Source organism: Mercenaria mercenaria, chromosome 12 (genome assembly GCF_021730395.1).
Source record: "Mercenaria mercenaria strain notata chromosome 12, MADL_Memer_1, whole genome shotgun sequence".
Lineage (NCBI taxonomy): Eukaryota > Metazoa > Mollusca > Bivalvia > Venerida > Veneridae > Mercenaria > Mercenaria mercenaria.
In genome coordinates this window covers 39918754-39932311 of record NC_069372.1, presented here as the reverse complement: position 1 = coordinate 39932311, position 13558 = coordinate 39918754, and the positions used below count along the sequence as shown (strand labels likewise).

General features: G+C 35.7%; 1 protein-coding gene across 1 annotated transcript in view; it reads left to right on the top strand.

The window, feature by feature from the left end:
- The window catches only part of LOC123534093 (DNA excision repair protein ERCC-6-like), a 95865-nt gene that overhangs the window by 29696 nt on the left and 52611 nt on the right, over positions 1-13558 (top strand). Inside the window, exon 11 of the mRNA XM_053520529.1 lies at positions 2622-2740. Within this exon, the coding sequence (XP_053376504.1) occupies positions 2622-2740 (119 nt within the window). The remainder of the gene's footprint in view (positions 1-2621; positions 2741-13558) is intronic.

Genomic DNA, 13558 nt, shown 5'->3' with positions numbered 1-13558 from the left:
AAACCTTGCATGAGTCTTTATCATGATATGAACTTGCTCACCTCCTTAGAGCTCCAGATAAGATTTTAGGTTAAAGGGTATTTTACCCCCTAGTTTTTTTTTTCAAAGAGTATTTTACTCCTACATATTTTTTCAAAAGGGTATTTTAGAATTCTAAATGGTTTTTCAGAATTAGAAATTATTTAAAAGGGTAATAATAATAACTGTTTGTTTGTATAATTTTCTGATATTCATGTGCTCCGCTGAAGTGCCTTTGTCGACCAATGCTGTTTTCCTGAATATTTTTTGAGCCTTCATTCAGATAGTTTTAACATTTTGTTTACTGCATACATTACATCTTACACTACATCTTAATTTAAGTTACTGACCACTGCGATATATCAACAGCCAGTGATACTTTGACTGTCAATGTTTGTTTTTTTCAGAAACACCCACATGTATGGTGCTTCTGCTTCTTCAACAGTTACCCATAATATATCATAGATCATTGTCCAAGTCATCTCTTGTCACACGCTTTAACAGGGCTTCGGAAATTTGCCGGTTTGTCGGTTTTGGACCGATTTTTGACTTTTCAGACCGATTCGTGAAGTGAAAAAACGAAAAAAATCGGTCCCGTAAAAATGGAGAAAAGTATAAATTTCGGTCTGATATCTCAATACACGATCACCTGCCAAGTAGGAAATTGTTGGTCGCACCTTCAGATAATCAATAAACGTGTCACTCTGATAATCGGTCCGTAATTAGCGCGTGATGCAATCAGTGCTCGCGCGGCACATCCTTTAATGTTTGCAGACAGCCGACTGCGGTGTATTAAACATTTTTGACTGGTTTCCTAACGTTTCTGACTGGATCCAAATCATTTCGACAGGGATCCACTTCTTTTATTTAGAATCCGACGGATGGTTTATTTCAAAAGGCTCTTTGATCACGGTAACAAACAAATGGTCGCTGCATTTAATCAAAGAGCTATAATAATAATTGTACATTATAGGTCTTTGATTTAATGAGACATCACACGGAAAACCGATAAAAATAATTTTTATAATTACTTGATTTGAAAAAATTACATGATTCATTTGTTGGGGCTCCAGTTGATACAAATGCAGAAAATTGTCTTTGCAACCCGACTGTACAAAAAAGAAAAAAATGGACGGGCAACCACGAATGATAAAGAAAACCGGAGTGGCACTGTTTATCAAATCGGTCTTTTAAAAAACGTTTCAAAATGAAATTTTGTTTACATCAGAAGAGAACATATAACTTTATAAAATGTAGTTGCTTATTGAAGTACAACGTAAGTGAAATTAAATATCCGTGGCCAACCCGCGTGACGTTTTGGTACTATACATGCGGGAAATTCGATCTCAGCGTTCAAATAACGTACACATTCAGTCCGCGGCAGAATATTTTTTAAATACTGAGGCTGTTTAGCAGAGAATATGTGTCGTGTAACTCACTTTGACGCATTGTATTTTATAGAATTCCGTCAAAGAATGAGGAAACATCACAAAGTATCTGCCGTGTATACGGTATCGAAGTCACGTGCGTTGGCTTTTAGACTAGTTACGCACACGGTGTCAATGCCTCGTATTATCTCGGAAAAACATCGAATTTTAAACAAAGTAACGATCACACATAACACTGAATAACTGTCTTCATTGTATGGTAACGCGCGGTGACTGGAAACTCAGTTTTAATGCATGACATGCTTATTTCTTTACCCTATCACGTTTTACAAAATATGTAATATTGGGAATGCGGTGGGTGGGGTAGCGCCGATGTCAGGATTTTCGTTTCGGACCGATTGAGTTATCAAAATTTCCGGAGCCCTGCGCTTTAATATACTTGAAGAAGAAAATAACATTATTTTATGATATCGTTTGCGTTTGCTTTTATGAGATGCATTTTTGTTTGTTGTACTCGATTACAAAAAGGATGTGCTTGATTTATGATAAAATTGGATTACGCACTTTAATCGAGTAAAATACGTAGCCCGTTTTTTCAATGCGTATCAGTACGCGTAGGTTTGATTTTAAATGCGTTTTTTGTAAATTTCAAAACGTATTTACGCAAATACGCATCTTATCTGGAGCTCTGCCTCCTACATTTTGATTGTGATTATGTATAAATGTAGTAAGATTTACAAGACGTAATTGATTTTTAGCTCGACTATTTGAAGAATAGGGGAGCTATCCTACTCGCCCGGCATCGGCCTGAGCGTCACACAAATGTTAAAGTTTGCGTACCACCCCAAATATTTTCAAAGTCCATTGAAATATTGCTTTCATATTTTGCATACTTGTTTACCATCATGACCCCAGTCTGTAAAAAGGAGGAGGCAACTCTTTCAAGCATTTTTACTGAATTATGGCCCCTTTTCGACTTAGAATATGCTTATTGTAATGTTCAAGTTTTACTCATTGCTTATATTATATTATCAAGCACTGAGAATAGCCGAGCGCGCTGTCCACTGACAGCTCTTGTTTCCATTTACAATTTAGATTAGATTTTAATTTTTATAAGATTTATTCTAGTCTGCAGTCTATGAAAAAATCCAGGAGGAGCACAGTATATACAAATGATAACTTCTCTTTTCACATGTATTTTTGAATTATTTTCAGCTGTTGATGACTACCAAGTCTCCACTTGTAGCCCTGAATGTACTGAAGAAGATCTGTGATCATCCACGATTATTGTCCACAAGAGCTTGTGCTCAGCTTGGGATACAGGGTGACGAAGGGTAAGGCCTGGAACTGAGTTAGCTTGTTTGTGTGCTTGTGAGGTTTTAAAAGTCACATCACATCATTTCAGGTCATACAGGGACTATCAAGATTAACCTTAAGAACTATCTGTAGGTAGAAGCTGTAGATAGTGAGCATGCAAAGTTATAATGCTGTCGGCATGAGCATTTAGGGTACAGAAGTCAAGGTCAGCATCACTGGTACTAAAATAGAAAATGATTTCTGCCAGTTTTGATTTTGTAGCGTTGCCGCGTTCCTTTTTGGTGATTGACAACTCCCTCTCCTCTCAAAAGAAAGAAAATGTTTTTCTTTCAGTTTCTTTTAAGTATCCCCCACCGATGAAATCGGGAGGGGGGTATTGAAATGGCGTCCGTCCGTCCGCAGCCATTTCTCAGTAACTATGAGGTAGAGTTTCATGAAACTTGAAATAAACATGAAGCAACATACTGCGATAATGCCTGTCAAATTTTTTTTGGATTGGTCAATTTCCCTAGAGTTACTGCCCTTGATTTAATGAAAAATGCCCAAAATTGTCCGTCTGCAGCCATTTCTCAGTAACTATTAGGTAGAATTTCATAAAACCTGAAATAAACATGCACCAACATACTGCAATGATGCCCGTCAAGTTTTTTTTTGGATTGGTCAATTTCCCTTAGAGTTATTGCCCTTGATTTAATGAAAAATCCATGTCTGTAGCCATTTCTCAGTAATAAACTGACAGAATTTCATGAAACTTGAAATAAATATGGACCAACATACTTCGATGATGTCTGTCATTTTATTTTTTCAATTGGTCAATTAGAGTTATTGCCCTTTAATTGTTTAAAAATCTACAGATTTGTACATAACAAACCAACCAATTGGTAGAATTTCATTAAACTTCTTTCATTCTTTTCCATGAACATTTATTATAAACATGTGAAGTTTTGTACCTGCACCTGGTCACCACCTTGCCTTGGTCACACCCCCCCCACTCCCCCCACACACCAAAAAAAACAACAAAAAAACATTCCTTTTTATTTATTTCTTTTCAAACCTTCCATGATTATTTATCAGCATGCAAAGTTTTACCGTTTCCCACCTCAATATCCACTGTCTTGCCCACCACCCCGATCATGCATCCCCATCCCCCACCCATTTTTTATTTTTTTTTTTTCATCATTTTTAATTTTCCCCCCAAAAAAAAAATCATTTTCTGTTAAAATCATTTTGATTAAAGAAATTATTTGCTTATTAGTAAAGATTAATTTTTCATATTAATCTCATTTTTTATGGCTTAATTGAACTGGTCAACTATTTATTATTAAGCTTGTCCTAATTTGTCGTCTGCTGTCCATAAACCTTGACGATGCATGCAAGTCATGTGACATATAGGTATAAATGTAAGCAACACTGTCTTCTGTCCTCTTTCAATACCGTAAATCGAAGTGGATAAACATTGTATTAGTTATGTCTGCACATGGTCGAGGATCACGGAGAGGAAGGCGGAGAAGGGACGACGCCTCAGCAGGAGAGAAACAAGGGCCAGAGATAGTTATTTGACAAATATACAAATATAATTCAGCCGATGATAGAGGTATGAACGCTTCGATTATTGATTTTGAGGAAATTTTACGGGTGTTCGATATAATGCCACGTAGTGCTCACGTGGTTGATCCTTCTACCAAGGTCACGAATAACTGTCCTGCTGGAAACACGAAAAGTGTAGATAGGTTCTAAGATAATAGACACAAATAACGAAAATGTAAATGGCGGGTCGAATCTGGCGACTTTTGTAGCTAATTCTACTAGCAATAGCAATAATATTAGCGAAAACGAGTTGATTTTTACCATATATTGATAATCTGCTAAGGCAGACATGTTATGACATAACCATGCATGTACCATCCTCTTTAAAGCAACGCATTTGTACAGTTTTGTTGTAAAAGGGTGCGGTGGAGCTGACCGATTATGAGAACGGTAGTGTTTTGTCTCTGTTTAGTAACAGTAAAATTGAGTGCCGTCGAAAAGAGTGTAAAGATGATATAGGCTCTACAGAAAAATGGTCTAATGCTTTTATAATATATGTCGAACTTCACGAACTATGGAATTATTTTTTTATTATTAGAAAGGGTGCAGTAATTCACGGGGGTACATTTCGGAAAAATTATGACCAACAATTTAGGTGAAAGCAAGCTTAATTCCCTCATCGTGGTCGGTAATCAATCAGGATTGGAGGCTACGTTGCATGCCTTTGCGTTATGAATACATTTACAAGCGTGTCAAAACCAAAAAATGTCTGTATTGACTTTGACAAAGGTCAGTGCAAATGGTCGAATTGCAAGTTTATGCACACTTGCTTCAACTGTAACAAGGGTCACTCAATAACCAGTTGCACACCCGGGTTGAACACATTACCTCATTTACAAAACATTAGTAGCGTGGTGCCTGACACAGTTCCGGTTCAATTTTATTTTCAGTCAAAAGGATCTGAATTAGGTTTTTCCTGGACAAACACGTAGTTCATTCCAAAGAACCCGACCATATCATAGGTCATATATTGAGTTATTCTTTAATTTTCATATCCCGAGGGTTTGTCTATTTAATAATGATTACATAGACCAAAAACATTGGTTAGATTTGATAAAATTAGTAAAAAGTTTGATAAAATCAAAACTAGTACCAGATGACGGCACGATGAAGGTGTATAATATGCAGAAAAAAAAAAAGCTAATTTTTTAGTTTATCGTGCCATCGCAAAATTTAGGCCTCACATAAAAAAGGCGTAGTGCATTTATTATTTAATATTATCGCCCCAAACTTTCAGCACCGCTAGAGAATACAATTAACCTGAAGTCTATACCAATCCTAATAAGATATTGGAAGAATGTTAAGCAAATTTATACAAAAATAGCCGATTGTTTTATAAATTACCTGTAAATTTTTATACAGCGCGATCATAAATAGCTATTTCGTTTTTATCATAAATACATTTAAAACACTACGGGCACAAAATTCAGATTTTCGGCCAGAAAATACAAAAAACATAATAAAAAAATATATATTAATAAAAAGACGGCAGCAATTTAAAAATATAGAGTTAAATTACTGTCATGAAATTCTTAGTGACCCATTTGGCTTATAAATAGAATGTGTGTATTGATAATGGAATGGTCCGTTATTTGGGTAGAAGTGTTATTCAGTATAATGCGGTTTTTACATTAAAAGGGCAAGGTAAATCATGCTGTTTTCCCTAATTGGTGGACGAGTCTATATATTGGAAATCAAACTACACGTGACATACGGACGTACATGGTTTATGCGGATTTAAAAAAAAAACGCGTGGCCGTTAAAGAGGCACCACAAAATATCTGTATTTTGTATTGCCATGATGGTAATTTTACATGCTTTGCATGAAGCAAATGAGAAATAACAAGTCTCAAGTTACAAATTGACAGTGACATATATTTGGCCAAGACAATGTGTGTAATGTGTGTAATGGCTTAACATTTTATTAGCTCACCTGTCACATAGTCACATAGTGACAAAGTGAGCTTTTGTGATCACCCTTTGTCCGTCGTCCGTTGTCTGTGCGTGCGAGCGTCGGTGCGTGCATCTGTCAACAATTTCTTGTCTGCACGATAGTGGTTTCATTATTGATTTTAATTTAACCAAACTTGCACACAACTTGTATCACCATAAGATCTCGGTTCCTTTCTTGAACTGGCCAGATCCCGTTATGGGTTCCAGAGTTATTGCCCCTGAAAGTTCCAAAAATAGCTATTTTGACCTTGTCTGCACAATAGCAGCTTCATTTATGATTTGATTTTAACCAAACTTGCACAAAACTTGTGACACCATAAGATCTTGGTTCCTTTCTTGAACTAGCCAGATCCCATTATGGGTTTCAGAGTTATGGCCCCTGAAAGGGCCAGATTTAGCTATTTTGACCTTGTCTGCATAATAGCAGCTTCATTTATGATTTTATTTTAACCAAACTTGCACACAACTTATATCACCATAAGATCTTGGTTCCTTTCTTGAACTGCCGAGATTACATTATGGGTTCCAGAGTTATGGCCAGAATTAGCTATTTTGACCTTGTCTGCACAATAGCAGCTTCATTTATGATTTGAATTAAATCAAACTTGCACAAAACTTGTGTCACCATAAGATCTCAGTTCCTTTCTTGAACCGGCCAGATCCCATAATGGGGTCCAGAGTTATGGCCCCTGAATGGGCCAAAATTAGCTATTTTGACCTTGTTTGTACAATAGCAGCTTCATTTATGATTTGATTTTAACCAAACTTGCACACAACTTGTATCACCACAAGATCTTGCTTCCTTTCTCGAACTGGCCAGATTCCTTCATGTGTTCCAGAGTTATGGCCCCTTAAAGGTCCAAAATTGGCTATTTTGGCTTTTGCAGCCATATAGACACTTCATTTATGGTTTTATTTGATACAAACTTCCAAAATATCTTCAACAACAATAAATCTTGGATTCCATGACAAATCAGAACCAGTCGTAGGTTCCAGTGTTATTTTATATCTGATTACCTCCCCTGATTGTAATCAAAATGGATTTATATCAATAAGTACTTATAGGACTTATTTGAAATTTCATTATTGTTATTAGTTGGACTGAAACAATCAGGGTATATAACTATGGAGTGATTTTATGTCAAATTACCTCCCTTTATTTCAAATTAAAATGGGTATATCTCCGTAACTAATGAAGATACTGATCTGAAATTCCATTTATGCCAACATATTTATTTGGCAGATCCTTCTTTTGTTCACTTACAATATATTTTTTTTAATTATTGCCCTTTTACGTTAATTTAAATAGCTTATTTTTAGTAACTTTTTTTAGCTCACCTGTCACAAAGTGACAAAGTGAGCTTTTGTGATCGCGCGGTGTCCGTCGTCCGTCCGTCAGTCAGTCCGTGCGTCCGTAAACTTTTGCTTGTGACCACTCTAGAGGTCACATTTTTTGTGGGATCTTTATGAAAGTTGGTCAGAATGTTCATCTTGATGATATCTAGGTCAAGTTCGAAACTGGGTTACGTGCCGTCAAAAACTAGGTCAGTAGGTCTAAAAATAGAAAAACCTTGTGACCTCTCTAGAGGCCATATATTTCACAAGATCTTCCTGAAAATTGGTCAGAATGTTCACCTTGATGATATCTAGGTCAAGTTTGAAACTGGGTCAAGTGGCTTCAAAAACTAGGTCAGTAGGTCTAAAAATAGAAAAACCTTGCGACCTCTCTAGAAGCCATATATTTCACAAGATCTTCATGAAAATTGGTCAGAACGTTCACCTTGATGATATCTAGGTTAAGTTCGAAACTGGGTCACGTGCCGTCAAAAACTAGGTCAGTAGGTCAAATAATAGAAAAACCTTGTGACCTCTCTAAAGGCCATATTTTTCATGGGATCTGTATGAAAGTTGGTCTGAATATTCATCTTGATGATATCTAGGTCAAGTTCGAAACTGGGTCACGTAGCCTCAAAAACTAGGTCAGTAGGTCTAAAAATAGAAAAACTTTGTGACCTCTCTAGAGGCCATATATTTCATGAGATCTTCATGAAAATTGGTCAGAATGTTCACCTTGATTTTATCTAGGTCAGGTTCGAAAGTGGGTCACGTGCCATCAAAAACTAGGTCAGTAGGTCAAATAATAGAAAAACCTTGTGACCTCTCTAGAGGCCATACTTGTGAATGGATCTCCATAAAAATTGATCAGAATGTTCATCTTGATGATATCTAGGTCAAGTTTGAAAGTGGGTTACGTGCCGTCTAAAAGTAGGTCAGTAGGTCAAATAACGAAAAAACGTTGTGACCTCTCTAGAGGCCATATTTTTCATGGGATCTGTATAAAAGTCGGTCTGAATGTTGATCTTGATGATATATAGGTCAGGTTTGAAACTGGGTCAACTGTGATCAAAAACTAGGTCAGTAGGTCTTGAAATAGAAAAACCTTGTGACCTCTCTAGAGGCCATACCCTTGAATGGATCTTCATGAAAATTAGTCAGAATGTTCACCTTGATGATATATAGGTCAAGTTTGAAATGGGTCACGTGCCTTAAAAAACTAGGTCAGTAGGTCAAATAATAGAAAAACCTTGTGACCTCTCTAGAGGCCATACTTTTCATGGGATCTGTATGAAAGTTGGTCTGAATGTTCATCTTGATGATATCTGGGTCAAGTTTGAAATTGGGTCAACTGCTGTCAAAAACTAGGTCAGTAGGTCTAAAATTAGAAAAATCTTTTGACCTCTCTAGAGGCCATATTTTTCAATGGATCTTCATAAAAATTGATCTGAATGTTCACCTTGATGATATCTAGGTCAGTTTAGAAACTGGGTCACGTGCAGTCAAAAACTAGGCCAGTAGGTATAAAAATAGAAAAAGCTTGTGACCTCTCTAGAGGCCATATTTATACCCCCGCCAAACATGTTTGAGGGGGGTATATAGGAGTCAGTTTTGTCGCGTCCCGTCGCGTCGCGTCCCGTCCCGTCCCGTCGCGTCCCGAAATCTATTATCTCAGTTATTACCAAATGGATTTGATTCAAACTTAAAATACATGTTCCACCTTATCACCCACATCATGTGACACAAGGTGCATAACTCTTGACACCAAGTTTTCATGAATTATGTCCCCTTTTACTTAGAATTTAAGTTTAATTTTGTTGTATTTTCACTATATCTCAGTTACTACTAAATGGATTTGATTCAAACTTAAAATAATTGTTCCACCTCATCACCCAGATGATGTGACATAAAGTGCTTAACTCTGAATTATGCCCCTTTTTACTTAGAATTTAAGGTTGATTTTGATGTTTTTTCACTTTATCTCAGTTACTACTGAATGGATTTGATTCAAACTTAAAATAGATGTTCCACCTCATCACCCACATCATGTGCCCACATCATGTGACACAAGGTGCATAACTCTGACACCAAGTTTTCATGAATTATGTCCCCTTTTACTTAGAATTTAAGGTTAATTTTGTTGTATTTTCACTATATCTCAGTTATTACTAAATGGATTTGATTCAAACTTAAAATAATTGTTCCACCTCATCACCCAGCTGATGTGACATAAAGTGCTTAACTCTGACATAAATTTTTCATGAATTATGTCCCCTTTTACTTTAAATTTAAGGTTGATTTTGATGTATTTTCACTATATCTCAATTATTACAAAATGGATTTGATTCAAACTTAAAATAGATGTTCCACCTCATCACCCACATCATGTGACACAAGGTGCATAACTCTGACACCAATTTTTCATGAATTATGCCCCTTTTTACTTAGAATTTAAGGTTAATTCTGATGTATTTTCACTATATCTCAATTACTACTGAATGGATTCGATTCAGACTTAAAATAGATGTTCCACCTCATCACCCACACCATGTGACACAAGGTGCATAACTCTGACACTATTTTTCTTGAATTGTGTCCTCTTTTACCTAGAATTTAAGGTTAATTTTGATGTATTTTCACTATATCTCATTCTGATTGGCTTAGAGCCAAAGGGAAGTAACCTTTTTTTAACCTTTGTACTGAGTTTCTTCCCCTTAAATTCCAGGAATTAGTCTATTTTTAGAAATCTTATTTTTAGATTTTCAATATTTTAGGTATTTTTCTAACTTTTTTATTATAAGTCCTATGTAAAAAGTAAAAACATTTTTCCGTGGTAACATGGGTCGGTAAGACACTTTTTTGTATTTACTTTTAGTGTATCTCTAATATTAGAGATTTAATATATTTACTAGTATTACTATACTAGTATTATACTAGTATTACTTATATGTGGAAGCCCAGGATGAAGTACTCCAAAGTATTTTTAAGATTCCTTATGTTTGCCATTCTTCTGTGACAAGACCGTATGGTGGGGGTATGAGTCACTCCTGTGACAGTTCTAGTTTTCATGAGATCTTCATGAAAATTAGTGAGAATGTTCACCTTGATGATATCTAGGTAAAATTCAAAACAGGGTCACGTACCTTCGAAAACTAGGTCAATAGGTCAAATAATAGAAAAACCTTGTGACCTCTCTAGAGACCATATTTTTCAATGGATCTTCATGAAAATTGGTCAGCATTTTTATCTTGATAATATCTAGGTCAAGTTCAAAACTGGGTCACATGAGCTCAAAAACTAGGTCACTATGTCAAATAATAGAAAAAACGACGTCATACTCAAAACTGGGTCATTTGGGAAGAGGTGAGCGATTCAGGACCATCATGGTCCTCTTGTATTATTGGCCATAGGGAAAAACCGAGACTATTTTTCTGTGGTACAACATGGATGGTACCTCCAATTTTTAGGTGTTTTTTGACATATCTATACCTTGTAAGAATTTTTTTCTTCTTTTTGGTTAAATTTCTTCCCTTTGTTGTTCCTGTCCTTTTGATTTAGATATTTTTTTTGAGGACCTTCTTGTCCTCAAGTGCAATGATAACAGGTGAGCGATATAGGGCCATCATGGCCCTCTTGTTGAATTACTGTAGCAATATGTACAGAAATCAGTGTATTTCAATTTCAATCACATTTTGTTTCTTTAAAGTAAGATAGTAATTCATCAATAGTTTTGAAACTATGCCTAAAAGAGATTGACCGAATAAGTTTGCAGATGAAGTTGTCAAAATACATTTGTTCAGGAAAGTCCTAAATTGTCCACCTGAAAACTTGTAGTATAGTTATATATTACCTGTATTTTAAGAATGACTTTCATAAAGTTTTTGTGGTTGAAAAAAGTAGGTCGCCAGGTCGTGGTGGGTCTTTATGTTACCTGTTGTGGTCTTTGGTTGCGTGCATACAATAGAATTCGAATAGTCATGGAGCAGGGCTTTAAGGTTCCCTTTTATATATAGTATACCACATACAATTCGTTTTCGTAAACATCATGTTTGTAAACATTAAAGATTGCATTTTGTTACCTTAACTCAGGGTTCCATATTTTAGTGTGTCTTGTATATGAAAAACGTGAACTCGGACTAAAACAAAACATAATAAAAAAGTAGAAAGGTCATTTTGCAAGTAGAGAAATTTCGGTTTGAAAACGTGTAAACAGGTATGACCTAGTAATCGAACTGTGCGATTTGGAAATATCCAGGCATTGGCCCGTTTTGCTGGACCTACTACGATTGATTAACGGCACAATTATTATAGTAACGTAATCAAATAAGAATGAATAAAACAAAAACAACCCCTATCATTATTAAAATGCCATGTGAAAATAACACTTGTGTCCAGTGTTACCTCTGCTGTCGCCAAAACGTCGGTGGGCAGCTTCTTTATCCATTTTTAGCTCGACTATTCGAAGAATAGTCTAGCTATTCTACTCACCCTGGCGTCGGCGTTGGCGTCGGCGTCACACCTTGGTAAAGTTTTTGCATGCAAGTACATACAGCTATCATTTAAAGGCTTATAGCTTTGAAACTTATTTATTCTTTTTCTAGGTCAATTACCAACCTCACTGGGTCAAGTTCCAGAACTCTAACATGTATTTTGAGCAAATTATGCCCCCTTTTGGACTTAGAAAATTTTGGTTAAAGTTTTACATGCAAGTTACTATCTCCAAAACTAATGCAGATATTGAATTGAAACTTCACATGTGTCTTTGGGGTTATAAAACTAGTTGATAGCACCAAGTCCCATAACTCTGACCTTCATTTTGGCCAAATTATGCCCCCTTTTAGACTTAGAAAATTCTGGTTAAAGTTTTGCGTGCAAGTACATACAGCTATTACTAAAAGGCATATAGCTTTGAATCTTATTTATTCCTTTTCTAGGTCAATTACCAGCCTCACTAGGTCAAGTTCCATAACTCTTAACATGTATTTTGAACAAATTATGCCCCCTTTTGGACTTAGAAAATTCTGGTTAAAGTTTACATGCAAGTTACTATCTCCAAAACTAATGCAGATATTGAATTTAAACCTAAAATGTTTCTTCGGGGTTATAAAACTAGTTGATAGCATCAAGTCCCATAACTCTGATATGTATTTTGGTCAAATTATGTCCCCTTTCGAACTTAAACTCTTTTGATATTTAACATTTAGGGTAATAATTTCCTGCTTCTGTGACAATATTTCGAATAGTCGAGCTTGGCTGTCTTACGGACAGCTCTTGTTAAAAATACAGTTTGTTACGTGACAGTTAGCTATGATGGTGGGTCCGATTTGGATATCATGATTATTTGAAAATAGACAGGTTGAAATCTATAGTCTTTACTTCATAGACACGTGTTGCTCAAATTCCCGATGGTTTCTTTAATGGCATGGTGTGCACCTCTTTAGTTTCAACATATTTATTTCGTAATGTACATTTATGCATGACAACTGACATTTAGACTACACACATAAGGAAAAGGATTGGAACGATAGAATTAACTAAAATAGTTCCGCTTCTTAGAGATGATTTACATACAATAATGGCAGGCATTGAATATATTATCTTAAAATACATTACATTGAAATAAGCTGTTTTATTAAACTTTGAAGTTTTAGAAAATGGCGAACAAGGAAATTTGAAAAGTTGTGAGACGAGAACGTAAAAATTATCAAGCAATAATCTTAGATCTGCTCTTTATAGCTTCATTTTGAGCAGTAGTAATTCAAAATAATAACTGTGTTTGGTTAAAATGTCGCTAGTTGTTTTACCTATGCAATTGCGTAATAGAGTATGATTGCTAACTACCAGAAGATAATAATATTGAAAATTGGCGCATATGTTTAGTATTAAAGAGCGGTAATTTTGAAAAAGTAGAGAAGATCTGACGCAGAACTTGGAATGTATTTAGATTCTCTTCGCGATAT